This window comes from Opisthocomus hoazin, chromosome 4, assembly GCF_030867145.1.
Source record: "Opisthocomus hoazin isolate bOpiHoa1 chromosome 4, bOpiHoa1.hap1, whole genome shotgun sequence".
Taxonomy (NCBI): Eukaryota; Metazoa; Chordata; class Aves; order Opisthocomiformes; family Opisthocomidae; genus Opisthocomus; species Opisthocomus hoazin.
Genome location: NC_134417.1, coordinates 11265309 through 11291431, shown reverse-complemented (window position 1 = coordinate 11291431; position 26123 = coordinate 11265309). Strand labels below are relative to the sequence as shown.

The 26123-nt window shown below is 39.4% G+C and overlaps 1 protein-coding gene across 1 annotated transcript in view; it reads left to right on the top strand.

The window, feature by feature from the left end:
- DNER (delta/notch like EGF repeat containing) overlaps positions 1–26123 on the top strand; it is a 140095-nt gene that overhangs the window by 73048 nt on the left and 40924 nt on the right. Inside the window, exons 5-6 of the mRNA XM_075417940.1 lie at positions 15060–15205; positions 22944–23097. Coding sequence (XP_075274055.1) covers positions 15060–15205; positions 22944–23097 — 300 coding nt within the window. The remainder of the gene's footprint in view (positions 1–15059; positions 15206–22943; positions 23098–26123) is intronic.

Genomic DNA, 26123 nt, shown 5'->3' with positions numbered 1-26123 from the left:
CGTTTTCTGTTCATTCAAATGAGTTTTTAAAGGATTCTTCTCTTAATTGGTGAACTCTGTACAATGTAATTTTTTTGACCTTTAAAAAAAATTTCTAATTAGAACTGTGAAAGAAAAATGGGGAAGAACTGAGTGTGGAGGTGTGTTTTTCTCTGGGGGTTTTTTTTTGGGGGTATTTTTTTTTGTTTTGGCTTTGATCTATGTCATATTTGAGTCACTTTTCACTGTGTTACCTCTGAGTTTGTTACTCGGGAAGATACTTTAATTACTTTTGCAAATCTTTCTGAATAATGTGGCTATGTCAAAGATAAAACATTTAGGGAAATGTGATTTGTTTTGTGTTACCTCCCGATGATGCAAGTTTGAAGTTGTTTAGACAAGATTGAAAAGACTCAAAAGTCAGCAATAATGTACTGGTTTGCTGACCACGTGAGTCAGGGCACAATGTTTAGAGGATGGGAAGAATGCTGTCTCTGAGATCTAAAAATAGACACCCTGGTCATAGTGCTGTTTGCCCCCGAGACAGCACCTGCGCGGTGTGAGGGCGAAGGGTGGGAGGGAGGGAGAAGAGCGTAGCACAGCTAAACAAACACAGAGCAGTCTGTTTTCTGTAATGTGATTTGTAAAATGGCTGCTGCGTCTGCAAACAGTCTTTTGCAGTGCAGGAGGAGAGTTACGATGCTGTGATTATGCCGCATAATTATGTTGTTAAACTACAGCATTTACTCCATTAAAATATATCCCAGTAGATGGGAAAGAACAGTACTAACTTGAAGACTGAATTGTACATTCTGTAACATATTCTTACCATACTGCTTTGCCTAGAGTACTTTTGATGAGTGTTTCTGTAAGATTTGTTAGTACACATATGCCAGTCTTCTAAAATAGTTTATTATGGGGACAATCTTTTTAGTAGAGACAATGGTGACAGGATGAGGGGTAATGGTTTTAAACTAAAACAGGGTAGGTTTAGGCTAGATATAAGGAAGAAATTCTTTACAATGAAGGTTGTGAAACACTGGAATGGCTTGCCCAGAGAGGTAGTGGAGGCCCCATCCCTGGAAACATTCAAGACCAGGTTGGACAGGGCTCTGAGCAACCTGATCTAGTTAGCGGTGTCCCTGCTCGCTGCAGGGGGGTTGGACTAGGTGACCTCTAGGGGTCGCTTCCGACCCAAAACTTTCTATGATTCTATGATTATGTTTTATTAGAAAGTGCACTTCTTAGCTAGTGGGAAAAAAGACCAATATTGTTCAGGTTTTGGAGTGAAAAATATCCTGAAAGTACTGACTCACTCAGTAGGTTAGGTGGGTTGGGTGAAGGATGAAGCACAGCGCATATCTCATGGTGCTGGTGGCTTTTGATGCCAAGTTACTACTAGACAAAAGTAATCCCTAGATGGCTGATCTGTAGTACAAGCCAGGTGAACTCGATCTCTGCCCAATGGTTTGCAACAAAAATGCTTCATTTGATGCCAAGAGAATTTATAAAGAGTTTTGTGTGCAAATTCAGGGCTTTAAAAAAAAATAAAAAATTATTGGGGGCATTTCTGAATAGCAAATGTTTTTTATATCTATACAGAAAAATATCTATTGTCTGGAGTGCTATGGGTGGATATCAAGATTTGCCAAAGAGATAGTTGGGAAGAGAAGGAGGAGGGAATTAATCACATTTTTAAAGGAGAGATGGCAATAAAGGGATCAACATTCGGAACACTAATTCATGGAAAGTCTGCCTTTTATTTCAGTAGAGTTATAGCTTCACACTATTTGTCCCAGTGTTCTTTGAAGTTAATGAGTTATTCTTGTATAAACTATTTATCGTATTTATAAAATGTCTCATCAGTATTGGTTTTAATTGAGGATCTTCATACCTTCATGCAATCAATTATGGTACCAGAATATTTGAAAATCAGTAATTGCAAAACTTTACCTTGTTACAGTCACAAACCTATTCTTCATTGCAATATATCTTGAAAAATTGAAATCAGGTGAAATGCATTTTACAAGTCTGAAAAAATGGGAGAAGAGTACCCTGATGCACCATGAGTTTGTGCATGCGTCTTTCAGACTGAAGTTCTCATGAATGTTAATAGGTTGCAACTAAGGATCCTGGTGGCAAGTTGAAAGTGCTGCTTGTGATGGGTTTTGGGGGGAATCTAATCCACCCAACACTGTGCACTTCTCTCTTTCAGGGAGTAATGTACTGCTTTTGGGACCATGTACAGGAACATGGATATCTTCTGCTATACAAGTCTGTCGCAAGTGCATAAGACTTACTAAACTGGTTAAATCATATCTCTCTGGAGAAAATAATGCATTAGCATTTTCCTTTAGAAAATAAAAAAGGCCTTGCTGAAGGACTTTGAAGGACATTTTCAGCTTGTATGGCAACTCTTTCAAAAATCTTCTATGATTTGTTGCATGCATATTTTTTTATCCAAACCTGCAATCATACTCTGAAAACTGCAGCATTTATTCTGAAAGCGCAATCTGCTATTGAAATAGTGAAAAAAAGCAAAACCAACACATAATAACAGCATTAAAATAGTTATTTTTTCAATACTCACATTTTAAAAGATTTACAGTGACTGTATGCCATCTGTTTCTTCATGAGTCAGTTAACGTACTCTGGCATTAAATTAATATACCTATGCACTAAGGCACCAGTTCTGTGCTTCATGACTCGAAAGACACACCTGTGGATGCGAGACCTACAGGCAGCTGGAATTTCACACAGTTTCCAGTCTACTTGGTAAACTAGTATAAGTGTACCTATGCTGGTATACAGTTAGCAGATTATATTTAACAGTCCAATTGTGCTAGTAATCAAAACCACCACAGGTTTGTTTTTTGGGTTTTTTTTGATGAATTTGGAAATCAGGTAGTAAAATTGCGTATTGTATGATTATCACTTAAGTTTTAAGAAGTGTTTATTTTGAGGTTTTAGGCATAATGTAGATCATGGAGTTGGCAGTGCTGACTCGGTGTACATGCCACTTATTTCCTTCCTTTCTCCCAACAACGTAGCAAAATGCAATAACGTTTTCAGGTCTTTATCATGGTTACTAGGATAGTAATGCTGTTGACAAAACTTGCTTCTCATCAACTAGTACGATAAAATGTTCGAAAAATTGCTTTTCTGCCTTGATGTGCCTAATGCTGAAGCTGCAATGATGAGAGATGTTTCAGAAAAGTGGTAAAACAGACAGACAGTTGGGTGCTGGTATTTTGCTTCCACTTCCCCATGGGCAATATGATAGAAAAGTTTCTTTATCTATAGTTGTTAAAAAAATGCTGGCAAATAGCTTGAAATTACTTGCTTTTTGACTTTGTGCTTTATTTAGCGCTTCTGTGTGCAGCTTAAAAAGCAGCTTTCATGAGATATTGGTACATTAGTTTGGTTTATTGTCTGCTTATGAAATAGCAGGAAGAAATTTATAAGCAAAATTGCTATTTCTCAGGTAAGACCTTACAGATAATAAGGCAGAAGGTTTAACACTTAATATGAATGCATATTTCTATCTGAATAGAAAATAAATCCTCTAGCACAATCTTTAAATTACAACACTTATTTTCATCACAGCAAAGAAAGACTGATCTAGACCAGGTGTGTAATACGGTTTTCTGCATGATGTCCAGCCTTTTAGATCAATACAATTTAACTAACTGGTTTAAACTATAATTATAAAATATTTCAAAAGTATTTCCTTAAATCAAATTGGTAGCTGTGCAAACTAGCTTGAAAATGGATGCTATAGCATCTTTATGGCGAGATGAAGAACACTGATGCTATTCAGATGCCATCATCTGTAAGGCAGATTGCTTGAATTCCACAAAACTTTTTGAAGTTTTGCTTAAAAAGGAGAATTAATGCTTGGCTTCGCAAGGACAGGAGATGTACTGCATTTTAAAACGTGTGTGAACCATATGGATGTATGTACGGAAAGGATAATATTTTCATACCCAAAATGCTCTCCTGCCTTTCTAATGAAACAAAGTATTTTCTCTAATATCTCTGTGCTTTGCTCTCTTGATGCTCTTTGGGTTATTTAATGAATCTCCTTGCAACATCTGCTGCCTCCCTGGAGCCCGTGTTGGAGACGTTGCTAGGAATCTCCCTGGTCTGCTGCGGCCCTCTGATTGTTTCACTGTTGGTAATGCAGGTTGGCGGTGGTGAGATTGCAGAGAGAAGTCCCAAGGCCGTCCAAAGGGACTTCAGGGCACTGGGGCGATTGGTTGAAGGATCAGGGGCACAGGTGGTGTTTTCCTCAATCCCATCAGTGGCAGGGAAGAACACTGAAGGGATCAGGAAAACTTACCTGAGTAACAAGTGGCTCAGAGACTGGTGCCGTCAGTGGAATTTTGGTTTCTTTGATCATGGGGAGGTTTACATGGCACTGGGCCTGCTGGTGACAGATGGAGTACAGCTGTCTCAAATGGGAAAATGGATTCTTGTCCATGAACTGGCAGGGCTTATCAAGAGGGCTTTAAACTAAGTTTTAAGGGGGAAGGAGACATAACCAGGCTCACTAGAGATGAGCCCAGGCGTGGCATGCTGGGGTTAGGGGTGAGATCGATAGCCCAGCTCAAGTGCATCTACACCAATGCACGTAGCATGGGCAATAAACAGGAGGAGCTGGAAGCCATTGTACAGCAGGGAAGCTATGACTTGGTTGCCATCACAGAAACGTGGTGGGATGACTCTGATGACTGGAGTGCTGCGATGGATGGCTATAAGCTCTACAGAAGGGGTAGGCAAGGAGAGGCGGTGGGGTGGCTCTGTATGTTAGGGACTGCTTTGATTGTATAGAGCTCAACGATTGTGATGACAAGGTCTAGTGCTTATGGGTAAAGATGAGGGGGAAATCCAACAAGATAGACATCCTGCTGAGACTCTGTTATAGACCACCCAACCAGGATAAAGATGTAGGTGAAGTTTTCTACAAGAGGCTGTCAGAAGTCTCACAGTCGCTAGCCCTTGTTCTCATGGGGGACTGACTTAGGAGATGTCTGCTGGAAATACAACACAGCAGAGAGAAAACTTTCTAGGAGGTTCCTGGAGTGTGTGAAGAGAACTTCCTGATGGAGCTGGTAAGGGAGCCTACCAGGGGAGGTGCCTCGCTTGACCTGCTGTTTACTAACAGAGAAGGACTGGTGGGAGATATGGTGGTTGGAGGCCATCTTGAGCTTAGCGACCGTGAAATGATAAGAGTTCTTGCTTCGAGGTGAAATTAAGAGGGGGGCCAGCAAAACCACCACCATGGACTTTTGGAGTGCAGACTTTGGCCTGTTCAGGATGCTGGCTGAGAGAGTCCTGAAGGGCAAAGGGGTCCAGACAGGCTGGATATTCTTCAAGGAGGAAGTCTTAAAGGCACAGGAGCAGGCTGTCCCCATGTGCCGCAAGATGAACTGGCATGGAAGACGACTGGTCTGGCTGAACAGGGAGCTCTTGTTGGGACTCAGGAAAAAAAGAAGGGTCCACTACTTATGGAAGAAATGACAGGTGACTAAAAGAGGAGTACAGGGATCTCGTTAGGCTGTGCAGAGAGGAGATTCGAAAGGCAAAAGCCCAACTAGAACTCAGGCTGGCCACTGTTGTAAGGGACAACCAAAAATGTTTTTACAAAGACATCAACAACAAAAAGAGGGCCAAGGTGAATCTCCATCCCTTACTGGAAGCGAGGGGGAATATTGCCACCAAGGATGAGGAAAAGGCTGAGGTACTTAATGCCTTCTTTGCCTCAGTCTTTAATAGTCAGACTGGTTATTCCCAGCGTAGTCCGCCCCCAGTGCTGGAAGATAGGGAAGGAGAGCAGAATAAACCTTCCATAATCCAGGAGGAATTAACGACCTGCTATGCCACCTAGACACAAGTCTATGGGGCCAGATGGGTTCCACCCAAAAGTGCCGAGCGAGCTGGCGGAGGAGGTGGCCAAGCCACTCTCCATCATCTATCAGCAGTCCTGGCTAACAGAGGAGGTCCCAGATGACTGGAGGATCACCAGTGTAACACCCATTGACAAGCAGGGCTGGAAGGAGGATCCTGGGAACTACAGGCCTGTCAGCCTGACCTCGGTGCCGGGCAAGACCATGGAGCGATTCATCCTGAGTGTGCTCACCGGGCATGTGAAGGACAGCCAGGGGATCAGGCCCAGCCAGCATGGGTTCATGAAGGGCAGGTCCTGCTTGACCAACCTGATCTCCTCCTATGACCAGGTGACCTGCCTAGAGGATGAAGGAAAGGCTGTGGATGTTGTCTACCTGGACTTTAGTAAGGCCTTTGACACTGTTCCCCACAGCATCATCCTAGAAAAATAGCTGCCCATGGTTTGGATGGGTGTACACTTTGCTGGACAAAGAACTGGCTGAATGGTGGAGCCCAGAGAGTGGTGGCGAACGGAGTTAAATCCAGTTGGCGGCCAGTCATGAGTGATGTCCCCCAGGTCTCAGTTTTGGGGCCAGTCTTGTTCAATATCTTTATCAATGATCTGGATGAGGGGATTGAGTGCTCCCTCAGTAAGTTTGCAGATGACACCAAGCTGGGTGGGAGTGTTGATCTGCTTGAGGGCAGGAAGGCTCTGCAGCAGGATCTGGACAGACTGAATCGATGGGCTGAGGCCAATCGTATGAGGTTCAACAACGCCAAATGCTGGGTCCTCCACTTTGATCACAACAACCCCATGAGATGCTGCAGGCTTGGGGAAGAGTGGCTGGAGAGCTGCCCAGCAGAAAAGGATCTTGGGATGTTGGTTGACAACCAGCTGAACATGAGCCAGCAGTGTGCCCAGGTGGCCAAGAAGGCAAATGGCATCCTGGCTTGTCTCAGGAATAGTGTGGCAGCAGGAGTAGGGATGGTGCCCCTGTACTTGGCACTGGTGAGGCCGCACCTGGAGTACTGTGTTCGGTTTTGGGCCCCTCACTACAAGAAGGACATTGAGGTGCTGGAGTGCGTCCAGAGAAGGGCAGCGAGGCTGGTGAGGGTCTAGAGAACAAGTCTTACGAGGAGTGGCTGAGGGAACTGGGGCTGTTTAGTCTGGAGAAGAGCAGGCTTAGGGGGGACCTTATTGCTCTCTACAACTACCTGAAATGAGGTTGTAGTGAGGTGGGTGTTGGTCTCTTCTCCCAGGTAACTAGTGATAGGACAAGAGGCAATTGCCTCAAGTTGCATCAGGGGAGGTTTAGATTAGATATTAGGAAAAATTTCTTTACTGAAGAGTGGTCAGGCATTGGAACAGGCTGCCCAGGGCAGTGGTGGAGTCACCATCCCTGGAGGTGTTCGAAAAATGTGTAGATGTGGCATTTCAGGACATGGTTTAGCAGGCATGGTGGTGTTGGGTTGACAGTCGGACTTGATGATCTTAGAGGTCTTTTCTGACCTATGATTCCATGATCTCACCATACATTAACAAGTGGTCACCACTAGTATGGCAGCAGGTATATTGAACAGGCAAAATGAAACTTTGTGTACAAAATACTATACTAAAAATAGATAATCTAGAGAGATGTTTTGAAACAAGTCAGTCTGGTTTTCTAGTTCTTTTTATCTGTCCATAGAATTTCAGATTAGGAGGCAAATTGTAACTGTGTCTTTTGGATGGTATGCTTTGTGTTCTTACATGTATTTAAAACACACACATATTTCCATTGAAAGAAAGCAGTTTGAAATTGTTTTTACTTACGCAAAAATGAAATAGAACAATTTTGTTTCATAATAGGAGATGTGTGAATTGAATTCACTGAAAACCCCGTAATGAAGTTACTCTAGCTTTAACAAGTTACTGTGTGTCAGCTGAGCATCTGTGTGAGCTCCTAGCCCATGGCATATGTGCAGTCATTCGACTTAACCCTCCTTCACTCTGGACTAAATTAAATCATACTGCCTTGCACATGCTGCGGTTGGAGTGCTCGCGCAGTGCTGCTGCTCAGCCGACATGCAGTCCTGGGTGTGGGACTGTTCAGGTACTTTCGTTCGACTCAGCCTTGCTGGTGGAGGAATTTGGTGGAAATGGCTCCAGTTAATGGGTTTTCATTTTCATGTGTGCAGTTTGCCTGGAAGGGCTCTGTTGTAGGCAGTATTGAGTGTTGTGCTCAAACATGAACATTTCCCAGGCTTCTGGGCACACCTTTGGATGAACAATAGCAGCAGCAGAAGTGCAAACAGCAAAAAGTTCAATGAAGTGCTAATTTCAATGACTTTTTAAAAAGATCGCCTTTTAAGGCATAGAGTTAAGCATTCAGCTGGAATCCAAACCATTCTGAAGCATGCTGTTAGGCTGTATAAGGAAGTATATAAATATGTTAAAAATCAACACCCTGCCCTGCCCTTCATGATCAAGCTACATGTACCTCATCTCACATATAAGTAGATCTAAATATTAGACTATTTACTTTTTTTATAGGTTGTACTATGTTTTAAGTTAGCATCTAAATGATTTTTACTCTTTAGAGTTATCTTTAATTAACTAGTAAATTATTCAAAACGCAATTTTATTCACTGCTACTTCTAGCGCGTAACAGCGGGAGATTATTTTTGTTGTCTGTCTTTGGAGGTTCATCTGCTCAAATTTGTAATACTTGGTGAAATACCTTTTGTTTATTTACTTTTAAGATTTCTCTTTCTTCAAATATGACTTTTGTAACTAATTCATGGTCAAGATATTTACATTCCTTTGATCACATAATTGTTTGCATGGTGAGGTCTTGGACAGACTGCTTAACCTGATGTGTAAAATAAGAATATTAATACATAATTTAAGGGAAAATGTGAGGCACATTTCAATAATGCTTGTAAAATGCTCTGAGATCTTTAGCTAGCAGTGTAACATAGAGTGTATTTAAAAGTAGGGCAGCCACTCATGAGGCTTTAAGTTGAACCAGTCACTATAGATAAATCCTGGCTAACCTTGCCACCCAATCTACTGCAGCTCCCCATTATTGCGGTCACAGCCATGTCATTTGTATTCCACCACACTCAACTGCCTTTGGGAAATGTGGTATCAGAGATTCTGGTGGTCTACATTTGTGCCCAAAATAGTTCACTGCCAGCTTGATAGCATTGCAGAGATGCTGATAAAGAAGCACATCACGGTGAAATTGTGATACAGGAAATCTATTAGAAGATTGGTCTTGTCACCCTTCGCTGGGCTTTCACCGCTATTTTGGACAGTAAGCAGAGTCCTTGAAGCCATGGCAGAAGGTCACACTCTAAGCTCTGGTCACGTCTCCTTAATAAGCTGTATGCATGTGGTTTCAGAAGTTTAAGTGTCCTCTTGCTACCTCACTATTTCATAATGCTGTCATGAGTCTTGATACAATCAAGCTATTAAGTCGGTAATTGTTTAGTAACAGTGAAATTCAGAAATGGCCATTTGTTATTGAGGAGATGTAATGGAACCTGTGTTTGGGGATTTTTGTATGCTAAGTGAATCCAACTGCTTTGCTCAGTTCATAAACATATATTTAACTGTCAGCCCTGCAAAACTGAGCTCCAGCTTGAGAGCTAAGCTGTGTGCTATTTCTTCCCAAATTTTCAGTAATAGGTTTGTGACATCCAAATTTTGCTTTCTGTTACACCTGTGTAACCCTATCATTGTCAATCTGCCTCCCATAGCATTGCAGAAATGTTGCTGAGAATATAATTTGACCAGCAGCACATTTATCTTTACCACTGTAATGGTGATTATGTCTGAGAAGAAAGTATATGTTTGATTTTCAGAGCTCACGATGAGTTTTCGGTGTTGGTAGTGCGGGAAGAAGGCATATCTAATTTTAAACTATGATATCAGTTTGGAGAAGAAGTAAAATGCAATGAGAACTTTTAAAGCCACTTATCAACAACAACAACAAAATTCTTTAAATTGCTGTTTCATGGGAGTTTTTGAGAAATAAAGTATTTGAAGCAGTTCTTGAACTGGTTCTCATTAAAATCTATGTATACTTTCAAAAGCAGTATCTGACCAAGGCTTCTGTGACAAAGCACAGTAAGCATGCTGATCTATACAGAATTTGGGAGAGCTGTACCTCTCATAAACAGTGCTGTTTGTGGGCAAAATAGCAGTTTTGTGATTGCAGCTGTATTTTTGTATGCCCGGATGCTATGTTGCCTAGCAGTATCATTAGAGAAGGATCCCAGATGTTCTGTACAAGTATCCTGTATTACAGGTGTCACAGAAGTATGGCATCAAAGGTTGCGAATGTCATTGACTAGCTGTTTCTCGCTTGTTTTCTGCTATGTGTGATAATCATCCTAAGGCACACTAGGAAAGGATTCCTGACCCACTTTTTTTCAAATTCAGTAGAACAGTATTAGTGTTACGCCCCTGAGGGTACTGATAGGCCTTAATGACCCTGACCATCAGGGTCATGGAAAAGGTGATAAATGATTGTCTATTTGTAATCAAAAGTATGCCTCTACTATTTCAACATGTACAGGTAAATTTCACGGGGAGACCTGATTGCAGCCTTTCAGTACTTAAAGGGAGCCTATAGGAAAGATGGGGACAATCTTTTTAGTAGAGACAGCAGTGACAGGACGAGGGGTAATGGTTTTAAACTAAAACAGGGTAGGTTTAGGCTGGATATAAGGAAGAAATTCTTTACAATGAGGGTGGTGAAACACTGGAACGGGTTGCCCAGAGAGGCAGTGGAGGCCCCATCCCTGGAAACATTCAAGACCAGGTTGGACAGGGCTCTGAGCAACCTGATCTAGTTAGTGGTGTCCCTGCTCGCTGCAGGGGGGTTGGACTAGATGACCTCTAGGGGTCCCTTGCGACCCAAAACTTTCTATGATTCTATGATTCTGTGAGAACATCTTGTTATGCTTTTTCATTTGTTAGGTCTCTAAAATGAATTGAACGTGACATCCATGAATGAGTGAAAGGATTGAGCTCTCTTAGATTTACTAGGTGAATAACCACTATTTGAAATTGTGATATACAGTGCCATAAGAGAGGGAAATCGGTTTGTGTAGTTAAACTGAATTTTTTACTTTATTTTTAGGTGCAAAAAGGCACTTAAACATGGTGATGATTAGTATAGAACCCTGTGGTCATCTTCATAGTCTTGAATGTTAGCTATGTGATATGATACATGGACAGTGTGAGTGTTACGGACATGAAATAATCTTTGGATAAAATTTATCCAAATTAAAATTCTATGGACAGATAAAATTTAAAAGAAAGGACTAGAATTCAAGTCTTCCTTTGTCTTTTTTCTAGTGAATACTGAAATAAAGATTTAGTACCCTTTTTTTCCTAGCTTCCTTTCTTTAAATTATTCTTATGTCTGCAAAGTTCAATGGCCACAAAAGAAAAGACTGAACATATTGAACACTCCTGTTTAGCTTGCTGGATAACGTTTTCTCCTGTGATGTAAGATGTGATCAAAGAAAAAATTCCTCTTGGATCTGTTACACTTTGGGTTAATTGTATAACTTTCCATTACCTGTGGATGAACTAGCAGACATACTTATGTAGCTTCTATTCTGGACTGCTAAGGCTTATAAACTCAGGTTCAATATGCTCTGATAGCAGCTGAATTGTTCCTGAAAGCTGAAATCAGGTCTGGCAGTGTTATAGCTTCATTATGTTACTACATGACATGAATGGAAGATGTGGTGCAGGCACACCCAATACCACTGCTTTGCTCCTGAAGGACTGATACTATCTGGTTTTCTTCCCTTTGTATATATCCCAGTTTCCCATTTTCCAAGTAATGAATAACTGACTGTACTGTACACCAGGAATGGGATTGAGAAATGACACCACCTTATTCTGGGGCCCTTTTGTGTTTTCCTACCCATTTTGACTTACCAGTGCCGGGGCTGTGTACTGTGCAGGGAAGCTGTAGGCATTTAGTGTCTTTGAGAACTCCACTGCTTTGCAAAATGTTAAGTTGGCTACTGACCCCAAAAGCTTCTGGTGTGGGAAAGTGTTGAGAGAGAAAAAGAGAACAGATGGAAACTGATAGACATCCCACTGCTGTCTCATTTCCTTGGGAAACCGGGCTAAAAAGAAGTTGAAAACTTGGGGACATGCTTCAGTGTGAGTGCCCAGACCTCTTGGCAGTCATTCTCTCTCATCCAAGAAACCTGTAGGTGGACTCAAAGACCTATACTTGAATTGGAACTTTAATGTAGGTAACTATTACTGTATTTCTGCTGTGAAATGATAATCTATAGTTTTAACCATAGGTGAATATATGTTAAAATACATATATTCACTGTGTGGAATACAGAGAAATACATTTGAGCCAATTGCAGTAGGCAAGAGTGTTTGTGTGTGTGATAGCGCTGAGTGCATACCAAGAGTTAGTTATGATTTGTAGTTCAGTCTTATGCCTGCCATTAGCATAAGATGGGATAGGATAACGTTCTGAGTTGGTGGCCACTTAGCAGTCCGCTACGGACCAGCTTGCTGTCCTCAGTCTGCTGTGCATAGAGGGAAGGTATTGGTCAGAAATGGGGCTTGTGAAGGAAGAAAATCAGTTTGTGCAGTCTAGAAGATCTACAATTAATTAATGTTTGAGTAGTGGTAGTCTGAATGGCATGATATGGTCTTGCTGAAAGCACCTGGACACAATGATGACACCTGTCATCTTTTATTTTGACTTTATTCCTTATTTTTCATCCTTAACTTTCTTGATGTGAGAGAAACAGGAGCGTCCATACTTTATGCTCCTAGGCATAAGTAGGTGAAGCTGCGAGTGTGGAGTGAGCTGTAGTGTATTTTACCACGCATACTGCCAATGAAATCAGGCAGGCATTTCTCAGACTATCAAATATGTGTGCACAAAGCTTGAAAATGCCTCCTCTGCAATCTAAATGACTACTCACATCATATTATGATCTATTAGGCTATAAAATTTTTTCCCTAATATTGCTGTAAATACCTCAACCCTGAATTCTTCAACTTAAAATGCTCTAAAGTCATTATATTTTAGCTATCTTTAGAAAACCAGCAGGGTTAAACTGAACAAAATTACCTTTCGATATAAACAGCTGTAATGTTTTTCTCCAGACCTTAGATGAAGGGAGCTGTAAACATACTTCTGAAAGTATTCTCCTACCTAGAAGTTAAAAATAGAACTTAAAACTCACTCTAATTCAGTTGCTGTTATGGGAATTGAAGAAGGAATTAACTGAAGTGCTAGGACCTGAGTTAAGCCGAGTGTCATGTTTAGATGATCGGACAAGCTTCTTCTAGCCTTAAAACCTAGAGATCTCAGAAAGTTGTATGCAACTTCTATAGAGTGAAAATAAATACCTGTGTTTTTATTTTTCTATTCTTTGGAAATTAGATGAGATAATTAGAAATTACAGGAAAACACATTGCATTCCAGTGAGAATAATGATTTTTTTTCAGGGATTTGCCTAAGGGCTTTTGGTACCGAAATAGTGACAAGATTCCAATTACAAAGAAGGTTGATGTAATACTCCCTTAGGGAACTGTCCTGAAGAATATGTAACAATCTGCTTTAGACAAGCAAATGTGAACCCAAAGACATTTTCTAAATACCACATTCTTCCGAGCATTCACATACAATTGCATGACTGCCAGTGACAATTGCATTCAGTTGTTAAAGGAAATAATTCTGGCTGCGTCTTGGAACAGATGGCTAAAAATGGGGTGTGTATTAAGGCCAGAATAAATTGGCTTGCTTTCAAGGGGTCAGCAGATTACAGTAATCTTCACTAGCCAAAACAGGCCGTTAGACATTTGGAACTATACCTAATGCTTGCTTTTTTTTTTTTAATCTGATCTTTTAGAATGGTTATCTAACTTGTAGAGGCTATACTCAAGCTGATGACATCTGTATTGAACACGAGATTTTCCTACTCTGAAGATATGGTTTCTATTCTCTCTCAATTAATTTCTAAAGAAAAGTATAATCCTGCAATAGTTGTGTCTGTAACTTTCCATACTGATACTACAAACAGTCGTAGACACCTAGGAGTCTACCTACATTAAGGATAGTGAAGTCAAATTGAAGTTTGACAATTTATGGAAGAATATTTGTGTTTTTTATGCATATATTCTGCCTACAGTGTGTACATTGTACCAAACCCACACTTTTTATGTCACTGCACATTTACTCTGCCACAAGCTCCCAGAACAAAACAGGTAACTGATACCACGCAGGGAAGGGCTGTGACCCAGGAGTCAGTCCCTTCAGTGGAACAATGAGATTTGAGCACAAGTGAAGTACAGGAGCAGGGTATGTGGATTCTGACCTGAACTCTTGACTTAATTGTGTGTGTTGTGAGCTGCATGTGTGCCTCATTTTATCTTTCCTGCTGTCCTTTATTTTATTTTCCAGGTATATCTGTTAGAAATATGGGTGATAGGGATGTTGTTATGCTCTAGTGTGCTTTAATAGCTTCCATCCAACTATTTTTTTTTATTCCATACAATTACAGGTGCTAGCTAAAGATTCATGAATTTTCCTTTTCGTTGTCAAATGTTCCCGTTTTCATGTTTTGTTTGTCTGTACCTAGTATACCACCTTATAGAGTGATCAGATCAGATGTTCAGTAATACTTGTATTGCAAATTTACAAAGAAATGCTGTCAAGCTGTGTATGTATGGTTTTCAAACTTCATAAAAAATACAGCCAGAGGGATTGTCCATCTGTTACCAGTGTATGCAGCCTATCTGTGTGCTTTTTAGCTCTGAAGAAACTTTTAGAAATTCATTTAAATATTTTTCTCAACTGAATTTGATTTTAATATCCCTTATCATTAAAAAACTTAAAGAAATATATTTTTAATTTATCAAAAAAATAGCAGTCAAAAGAATTTGATTATTAGGGACCTAAAAAATGATAGCAGATTAGTTTCACCAGCCTGCCTTCCTTTTGTTAATCAGTACAATGAGTGTTTGTTTCCAAACTATATTCTAATTTGTATTTACATGCATTAAATTTAAATAAGCGTGTATGAAACGTGAGCGAGGATGTTCTTAGTTGACAGTTTCTTTCAAATCAGTTTTGTTTGTCTAGAGGTAAAGTATTAACATGTATTAGTGTATTTTCTCTTATAGTAATAATTTTTTTTTAAAGGTTTTTTGAATGATTCAGTTACTAAATGCATTGTGGCTCTACGCTTGACTGTGACAGTGAAAGTCAGTACCTGCACGCCTGTGGGAAGCCATTCAGATAGCTTCCAGTGTTCGGGGAAAGGAAAATGCATCACCAAACCAGATGAGGTAAGGTGAACTTACCGAGACCTTTGTGTAGTGTGGAAATGGCATGATAATATAAACACAGGGTAAATTGTGCTTGGTCCTCTGAGTGTGTGCACACCTTGCTGCTGTGTAATAGCCTTCAAAACTCACAGATGTTACTAAATAATAACAATGTATTTATTTGCTATTCCTAAAAAACAAGCACTTAAATGTAAGAAAGTAACTGATATGAGAGGCAAAGATTCATACCCTGCCCTGGCAATAAAAACACTTATTCAGACTAGGTATAAGGTAATACGTACTGCATCTTATTGTCACTGTGCAAGAACATCTCTTTGTGAGATGAGAAGCACGTGGTGGGCACTTGCGATATCCAGTCTCCAGACCAGTGTGTTCCAGTTTGTGAAGTCTTCAACCTTCTTTTGGTTTTAGGTCTGATTTAATCTAGTACTCATCTCTCCATGTCTCCATAATTGCTCACTCAGAAATCACTGATCAGTGTGATGGAATTGTCTGAGCGTGATTATGAGAAGAAACAGAATAGAGTAATTTGGTAGTGTTTGTAAGTTTTCCTGTATGACTTTCTCTTTTACATGATACTGCGTTGAGAGATTACAACGGCGACAGCAATTCTACTGGCCACTGTGGATTATCTGTGCAATCTAGTAACGTGAGAAAAGAAGAACCACTTGTGTTGAGTTTGCAGTCTGTATACTGTTTTTACAGAACCAGACTGGCCTTCGGTGAATGAGATCCTGCATTCTCTGTTACCTTCTATACGTGTTGATTTTATTTCATGGATTACAAGTCATTTACAGCACAGATATGCACAGTTAATCTTGGTTTTATTAATATTCATTTGGGAGATAAAAGCAATAGTAACTGTTGAGTAAATATTAACAGCTGTGAGCCCGCTGTGAGCACAGAAAATTTGGCATATTTAGGGAATTCGCTGTTAGTTCATCTGCTACCATTTTCTGATTTAAATTCTCAATAAGCATGCTTGATAGAAAAATGACGTTTTGAATAGTAACAACAATAATTAAACTGCTACAGTAATCTGTATATGCATGGCAGTGCTAACATCTGGAAGAATTAAGCATCTACTTTATTTCTCAAAATGGAATTTTAAAGTGTTTGAGGTAATGTGTGGACACAATTATTGCAAGATGCATTTAGAAGTGCTACACTACCCTAGCAGACGGCTGGTATCCAAATAAGTTATTCATTCAGATATAGTGTCCTACTTCATAGTCCAGTTTAGTTTTTCTGCTCTACTTTATTTAACATTTTTATTTTTTAAATTCAGCATCTTGAATATGATTTATGTAAATAATGTGTTCAAATTTGCTATATATAACAGCTTATAAAAATGTCTTTTCCATTTTTTATCAAGTTGAGAGTTAAAGCCCTTGATAAAGTGTTATTTTCTGTTTTTTCATGTTGTTTGTCCATTTTTATGACTTGATTTCTTTCTCTTATTGCATGTCATATATCACAAAATAAAAATAAATTTCTTCCTGCGTCTATGCAGAAGCATTAATGCTTTCCTGCATTAAGGAAAACGCATATATAGCCTTTAGTAATTATCCATGTTCTATAAATCTTTGAGACATGCAAGTAAAATGAAATAATCTTTAAAAGAAAGAGAAATTGGCTTCATGGCAAGGAAGAGGAGCTGTTATTATTGCGTCCAGCTCGGGAGCCCCCAACATAAGCAGGACATGGATGTGTTGGAGTGGGTCCAGAGGAGGGCCACAAAGATGATCCGAGGGCTGGAGTACCTCTCCTACGAGGACAGGCTGAGGGAGTTGGGGCTGTTCAGCCTGGAGAAGAGAAGGCTCCAGGGTGACCTTAGAGCAGCCTTCCAGTACCTGAAGGGGCCTACAGGAAGGATGGAGAGGGACTTTTCACAAGGGTGTGTAGTGATAGGGCAAGGGGGAATGGCTGTAAACAAAAAGAGGGCAGCTTTAGATTAGATATTAGGAAGAAATTGTTCACCATGAGGGTGGTGAGGCACTGGCACAGGTTGCCCAGAGAAGCTGTGGCTGCCCTCTCCCTGGAAGTGTTCAAGGCCAGGTTGGATGGAGCTCTGAGCAACCTGGTCTAGTGGGAGATGTCCCTGCTCGTGGCAGGGGGGTTGAAACCAGATGATCTTTAAGGTGCCTTCCAACTCTTACCATTCTATGATTCTATGATTCTATGATTACATCACTTGAAAAAGGATAAATCAGTACCTGTATGTCCCCACCTCTAATCTTGACATTGAAAGTTTTATATGTTAAAACTAGAACTGTTACTGACAAATGACCTCATGCACATGTAGTGTGTTGCTTTCCCTGGAAAATGAATAGAAAAATTTAGCATTGTTCATAAATATGTCATGTTGTCTGTTTGTCAATAGCACTTTTTAAAATCTGTCAGTTTTCCGTACGCTTTAGCCTATTTGTTACGTAATAGAACTTCAGCTGTGCATCCGATTCAAGCCCAGCATAAGCAACATAGCTAAAAATAGAAGATGCATATTTCAGTAAGCAGGGTGTATTTTCCATTGTTTAATTAATCTTAGGTGAGATATGCCCTAAAACGTCTTGGTGATTTCCCTAATGATGGAGCAAACAACTGCCAAAATGACAAGCTTACCGTGTACCGACCGTTGTGTCTGTTTCCCACAGGACGCATCTTCTGTGTTTCTTTTTGCAGAACTGAAACTTTAATTTTCTTTAGCTTTACAACATGCCCTTTGTGATTTACTGTTTGTTTTTATCTATAATTCATTCTGTTTTGCACAATCTAGTCATGCAGGATGCAAAGCAACTTCTTAGAAGAAAGCTTCTTCATGGTATTAGGCCTTCTATGCAAAGAGCTCTGCCAGCAGTAGTCATCGCTTCCAGTACCAAGAAGATTAATGTTTGTCTTTGTGCTTTTATGTACTGCGTAGTTTATTCCAAATCTAGTTTAATGTAAGAGAATGTAGTAACACATCTGCTTAATGGGAAAGTTAAATGTAATTAACAATCTGCAGCGATATAAGTGCAGTGGCATACTGTTATCTGTGGAGTACATAAAGCTCTAAACAAATGAATTCTGGTCTAACCTGGAAGTCTTGGCCAGTTTTTACTCATTCCTTACCGATACATAACTTAGATTGTACTCAGCGAGATGCTTTTTATAGAGTGTGGATATGAAATGGAAAGCTTGTAACGGCAGAGTTTCTTTTTCGAGTATTGTTGCTTTTGCAAAGGACATAAAATTCACCACTTTGTTCAAAGTGCCATGAAGTGAGGTGATACTGAGTCAAAATTATGCCTTTTTCCTTCCTTTGTATGATCTTTGTGCCCCTGTGTTGCTGCCATGCTTGCCATTCTTCCACAGTGAATGTGGGAATGTGTCCGAAGGATAATACCGGTCTTGGCATCATCACAATGTGAATACCACTTTCACATTTATACACTCAGCTTTACAGCAGGATAAGTTGTCCTCTCACCAGTTAGCTGTGAATGGAAGAGAAAAACCTTGGTACTAACCCAAAGAGAGAGATTTGTTTGGTGTGATTTCTAACCCCATGTAGGATTTTAAAGTGAACTTTGGCCACCCGCTGGATTTGAGAGCCGCAATTTTGCTTACATATGGGGATCAAATTATTTCTTTCACAGATTGCTCTGTTCCGTTACTTCAGCTCTGCCATGTAAAATACGGAAAAGCTGACTGTGTAAATATGAAATTTTATTGCTAGTATTGGAACCCTTGAGATCTACACAAAAATAACTGGCCTCTGCCTGCACTGAGAAATGCCGTATTGAACTGAATAGCAATGATTTCCGTGTCTTCTATATGGGCTAGAAGTTTTGGGGTAGATCCACTCGATTATGTTTGAAGAAAAGCTAATTATAAAAAAGCCTTGTGTATGCCTCAAGGCATGCTCTCCTCCATAAGGACTTAGTTTCCTAAGTACAATATACTCCTAAATACAAAATATGTAATTATCATAGAGCAATGTTTTGCTCAAATATTATGGCAACTCACTGTGAGCCTTTCTCAGCAAAAGAAAGAGTAGATGTTCTTTTTGTTCTGCTCATCTTAACAGTTTCAAAAAAAAAGAGGGTGAGCTTTTATGGTCCCTCTCATCTGAAATTTAGAATCTGATGAGCATGTTATTACTCTGCTTACTTAAAATAGGGGAAAAAGTACTATATTCCTACTATGTTTAGAATATGATATGTATAGACAAGTGGATTTGGTAATAGCCACTTATTTCAAATAATATATTATTATTGTCATCCAAATAGATATATGATGGATTTGCACTCTCATAAACAAGTAAAATACACAAATGAACTATCTATTGATAGTAGATTGTTTTGGAATTCTTAGATAGTAACTTTCATATTAACATTATGGCACTGTGTAGTTTCTTCTTGAGTTTTCCTTAAATATGCCAGTACATGTCATCTGTTCAGGAAAAAAAATAGTATCATTTGGGAAAAGTGAAGATGACATGCCTAATAAAAACGATGACACCTAATCTTCTCTACAGAATAACTTGTCTGCATCTCAGAACTGTTATCTGTCATTAGACATTTCCATTTGAAGTGTTACAACGCTTTTCTTTCGTGCTTTCAAAACCCATTTTGTTAACTACAATTTATGGTAAATTGATCCCTATATCATACTCTTAGAGGGATATCAATATTATCTGAGCTTTTCTTAACTTCCTATTTCATTAATACTGCTGAGCCAATGACTGATTGTTGCACTGTTTAAATATATTCTTACATTATAATAATCAGCTTCTATGTCTTCGAAATTAGATTTTAGTGCAGGCAGAACCGTGCTGTTTGTGTCCCTGTGGGCAGTACGGACGTTCCCTTCCTCTCTGATGAATGATTCAGGCAGTGATGTAGTTTGCATCTTACACTCAGATCTAGCAGAAAACAACTATGAGCCTGAGCCTGCCTAACAGAGATGGTACCTCGCTGTTCTGGCAGGGTTAACTTTGATGGAGTGCTGTACTTCTTGGCTTTCTTGCTTAGCGATGTCTTTAGCATCAGACAGACCTAGATAAGCCTGTTCTCATTTACAGTGTATACTCAAGGACGAGAAACACATTTAAATGAGATCAAGACTCTGATCTCTTCTCAAACAGGGTACAAACCAAGGTACAGCGCCTGTATCTTTCCCTGTGCTCTATTCATGTCCATTTTAAGAAAAAATGCCATTTTTTTCGTAGTATGGTATCTCACTTTGTTCATCCAGAATAGGTGAGCTATTGAGGCAGGCAGCAACCTTGATTTTGTATTAAGTCTAAACTCAACAGAATCACAGAATCACAGAATCACAGAATAGTAGGGGTTGGAAGGGACCTCTGTGGGTCATCTAGTCCAACCCCCCTGCCGAAGCAGGGTCACCTACAGCAGGCTGCACAGGACCTTGTCCAGGCGGGTCTTGAATATCTCCAGAGAAGGAGACTCCACAACCTCCCTGGGCAGCCTGTTCCAGTGCTCCGTCACCCTCAGAGAGAAGAAGTTCCTCCTCATGTTCAGACGGAACTTCCTGTGCTTCAGTTTGTGCCCATTGCCCCTTGTCCTGTCACTGGGCACCACTGAAAAGAGCTTGGCCCCATCCTCCTGACACCCACCCTTCAGATATTTGTAGGCATTTATAAGGTCCCCTCGCAGCCTTCTCTTCTTCAGGCTGAACAAGCCCAGTTCCCTCAACCTCTCCTCGTAGGGGAGATGCTCCAGTCCCCTCACCATCCTTGTAGCCCTCCGCTGGACTCTCTCCAGTAGCTCTTCATCTTTCTTGAACTGGGGAGCCCAGAACTGGACACAGTACTCCAGATGAGGCCTCACCAGGGCAGTGTAGAGGGGAAGGAGAACATCCCTCGTCCTGCTGGCCACATTCTTCTTGATGCACCCCAGGATCCCATTGGCTTTCTTGGCAGCCAGGGCACACTGCTGGCTCATGGTTAACCTGTCGTCCACCAGGACACCCAGGTCCCTCTCCGCAGAGCTGCTCTCCAGCAGGTCCACCCCAAGCCTGTACTGGTGCATGAGGTTGTTCCTCCCCAGGTGCAGGACCCTGCATTTGCCCTTGTTGAACCTCATCAGGTTCCTCTCTGCCCAGCTTTCCAGCCTATCCAACACTCCATTCCAGGAATGATAACAAACACTTTAAGTCAGTAACATAGTTTAGTATCAGTAAGAGTTACAACAGCTGTGAAGGATGCTGCAGGCAACCTGTTTACGTGTTACCTGACGCTATCTATGCACTACGGTACTGCGTGACTCAGATGACATAAGACATTGAGGACAGCACTACCTTTGAGGCACTGATCACTGTTGTGTTTAGGGACCAAAGTGATCCCTGTGCTGATGTGTTTTCCACCAATGCTATATGGAAATACGGAAATACTGTGTATTTAGTTGTTTAGTTCTTAAATGAAAGTGATTTTCTGTTTCACTCTGTTAGCCGCTTCCCTGTCTAGCTCATACAAATTATCTTCAAAGTAAGTTGCTGTGCTATGTAATTAATTTCTTACTGTGTGTTTCTTACCTGTCTTTCCTTTTTGTTGAACTACAGCCTTGTTTCGAAGCCTGTCATTGCTAACGTGTGAGATATTCAGAGCTCTTCTGTGAAGAGGCTTGGGCAAATATCAGAACATGTATAGACTTCTGGCATTCCAGATAGTTAACATACCCGTCATTTTGAGTTTGGGAGATGTAGAGTGTTAATCCTTGTTTAAACTCTGCTATTGTAATATTTTTAGGGAAGAATGAAATCTGGGTTTTTCTGAGTAAAGTTTTTTATGTATGAAGATGATTATTTTCTTTGCTACTTATGTCACAGCTGTTTATTCATATAAAGCAAACACAAGTAAAAAATAGAAGCTAAAATTCTAACCCCGTCTTGTCTCTTTGTTTCTAGTTCCATGCACATTCTGTACTTTGCGTTACAATGTTTGTGCATGGGACAGCTGCATTCCAGCCCTAATGATCTGGCTTTGAAATGTATGAGAATGAGTGATGTTGCCATCTAGTGTTTAATGAACAAAGAAAGTAAGATATTTTATCTAAATGGATACTACAGATGAGGAAGCTTTCCTTGCTTCCATTCTTTGAGACTTCCTTGGCAATCTTAGGGACCTAAAATTTTTTAAAAACCTAATCTTAATTATTTTATTACTAACAAAACTGTGCCATGTCATGCCTACTAGAGGTATTTAAGATTTCCAACAGCTGTAGTGTTCTTGATTATTTTATGAAGCAGCAAGGTTTGGAGAAAGTAACAAATACATTCAGAAGAAGACCTATTTTAACAGAATGGGAGGGGTGTGTCGCTACTGAAGTACCCCTGAACTGAGCCTCTGGGACCCCAGCCCTGCCCTGCACGTAAAGGGTGCATCTTTGTAGGAGCATTGTGTTGTGGTAAATCTGCACATTACTTATTCTGATAATTTTTCCAGTCTATAAATGTAATTTCTGGAATGGAGGAAAAAATTTATAGTGATATAGAAATTATGGATCTAATCCCAGCCTCCTCATCTAGATGAAATTCCTTGACATCATTAAAAATCTTAGCTGAAGAATTGATGCAGGTTTAGTATTTCAAAGAGTAACTTTATGCAGTTGATGTATCTATGGCAGCTACTGTTGTTATGAGCAGGAAATCGACAAAACCATCTTTGTTCAGTTGAGTATTCAATGAAAACATAATCTTTGAAAATCCATTGTGAAGAACGCATCCTGTTTGTTTTTAGGCAACTTTTTTCTGCGACTGCGAGGATGAGTATCAGGGTTCCCTGTGTGAAGAATTCGATGCTTGTCGGAGCCAGCCCTGTCAGAACAACGCAACCTGCACCGATGTAGCACAGAAACACGACGGGAACAATTTCACCTGCAGCTGCCCGGCTGGTAGGTTTTGTATTACGCTGTGAATAATGCATTTCTGCTTTAACATTCAGTGCATATCTTGTGCAGAGCAGTGAGCTGTGCAACTTCAGGTACTCGGGAAGCAGGAAAATACAGCAACATAAGGGCAGTTCTTCAAGGCTGTGGAAGATTCTTCACCTCTGACCAATGCCATTGAAAGCACGCATCTGAACCATAACCTAATGAGTGAATTATTCATAACTAATAGAACTTCACCTACTAAGAAGAGATGGCCAAAATTTAGTTTACATCAGTTTTTTCTTAATCTGCCCTTTTCAATAGAACTTTTAAGTATACATTATAACTAACCTTTCAATAAACATGCTAGTAAACTCTTTCCTTCATTTGCACCAGTTGAGTGGAAGAAAATTCTCTCTGCATTGTGCAGTTGCTGGATTGTTCCTCAGAATTCACTTAAATTTTGAAAACTTTTTAAAAATTCATAAACTAAACTTCCATTTTTTCTCTCTTGCCTTAAAGTCGCTATAGTGAATGTGCAGCAAGAAAGGGATTTGTATTTGTATTTTTATATAATGACCTGGATTTATACTGCTCTGAAAATAAGATGCGAAGTTATTATTCAGGTGTACTTTATTCTATTTCATTAATTTCTCAAAAGATCAACTGTCACTTTAACAAGATATGTAAATACAGTTGAATAATGATTTAAATATGAGATGAGAATGATGAGAGTGGAATAAACTTCAAATGTTTGAACAATTCCTACCATTACTGTCATACTGAATACGATTGATTCAGAATTCTTTTGGATTTTGACAAGTACTTTCCAACTGGAAAAGAAAAAATGTATTTGTTTGTTATGTTTGTGGTGTTTGCTTTTATTGCCATAGCTGTCTTGGAAGTTATTCTACAGCAAGTACTATTAGGCTAAATTTCTTTTTTCAGATTCCCTACCTCAAAAGAAATGCAATAATTATTCTGAAAAACCTGCCTGAATGTCATTAAATCAAAAATTTTATTGGAATATGATTTTAATATAAAATATTTTTCAAATACTTCAAAATCCTTGGGTTTAGTTGTATAAAAAAGGCTTTGGGGGAATATGTGTGATAATTCTGATGTGCTTATTACAATGCCTAAGAGTCTTTCCACTAGGAAAACAATATTCTCAAGTTGTACAGCTAATTTTCTGCAGAGTAACATAAATAGACTTCCCATTTATGTACATGACAAAGGTATCACTGCTGTTGTGTTATTACACTCAGATGAAGTCTGTGATAGTTCGTGCTTCTATTGGTAAGTTAAAAAGTGTAGTGCCTTGATAAAGCAAATGTTATTTTATTTGTGTGATGATATAAAATCCTAGGGGTTTTGTGGTTATTATGATCCCAGATATATGCATCAAGTGCTTAAGTATTTTTTTAAAATTTGGCCTTTACATATTTTTACAAGCTCCCTATGATTTAAAAACATTGTTGCTATTAGGTATAGACATTTTGATCGCTTTCTTCATAAAGTGTTAACACTATTGTGGAAAAATTGGTACCATGAGACTCCAGGAAACAATGGCTAAGATCATCACAATTTCTTGAAGAAAATGTATTTCTCTTACATATTTTGGAAATTCAGTATATTTCCACTGATGCCTTTACTGTCTTGCAACTTTGGATTGTATTCATTCAATTTAAAAACCATTTCTCTAAAATAGAATTTATGCCTTGTTATTTTCATAATTATTTCTTCTTCTTGTCTCTAGAACAATTGTTAGCTCTTATTGGGGGAAAAAAATAGCGTCAAAATTTCAAATATTTCCTTCTACAAACCCCCTCTTATTAACATGGTATAAAACAAAGCTTACAATAGATGGAATGAAATTGTTTGGTTTCCATATGTGAAGGCTTCCCTTCTAAATGAGAGTTTGATCAAGTCTCTCTGTAAATCCTCAGTAAGCTAAATATAGTTAACTTCATTTATTACATTCTGGAATTTGCGAGGTTGTGCCTCATGGCCTCCACATATTATGTTTACATTTAGCTTTTCAGTTTTTATAGTAGTTTTTCTTCATTGTTTTAAGAACAAATGTCTAATGTTATTCAGATGGCTTAATTATTGTTAACTTCAGTGTCTTGTGTTTCTACTCATAATTTTTTCCCCCATATTTGTGCCCACACATCAAAAAATAGTTAGGAAAACTAACAGTTTTCATATAATTATGAATTTCTGAAAAATATTAATTGCTTATGGAAAAATATTAAAGAAAATGGTAAATAAGAGTTTAATTATCGTAGATGTCTCCTTATGCAAGCTTCAGAAATGTTTGTATGCAAATAGGATCATGTTTCCCAAATCTTGATAAAAGGAAATGTTATGAAGTATCGGCACCAAATGAATAGGTGTAATGATTCTGTAAGTGTATCTCGCCAGAAAACTGCTTTTTTTTCCCCGCCTATGGTGATTGCTTAGCAGCTCTTATTTTGTAGCACTTGCAACACGTTTGCTATGAAATTCCCGAATCATATTCTCAGCACAGTTCTGGTTTTCAGCCTCATTATTTTACTTTAGTTTAGGTGATCTATGGGCATTAATCCAATTACAAGATACAGTAGAGTTTCTTTTTCCAGGTTTTGCACTGCAAAAAACGGGATCATAATTAAGCTTTCTATAGCATATAAATGCAGTAAGGTACACAGAGAGGAAAGTCTTATAGATCCTTCTCTATAGTAGCGCTCCAGCAACTCCAAATATGACAGTCTACATTGAGAGCTATTTTATGGTGACTTTGATAGATTTGAACAGGTAGAAGTGTTAGCCTGCCCAAAAGACTTATAAATGCTGACTTTGATTGCATTCAAAAGATGTATTTAATCAAAATAAGATTTTTTTTTTTCTTTTTTTTCCTCCTTTTTTTCCCTCTGCATAAGCAAAATCCTAGCTCAGGCATGTTCTCTGCCTCACCTTGGGGTCTTTGTCTTAAATACCTGTTCATAGCAGCGTATTAACAGTGTCACCTAGTCAGAGCTTACTGGTCCTTAACGCCAGCCATTGTG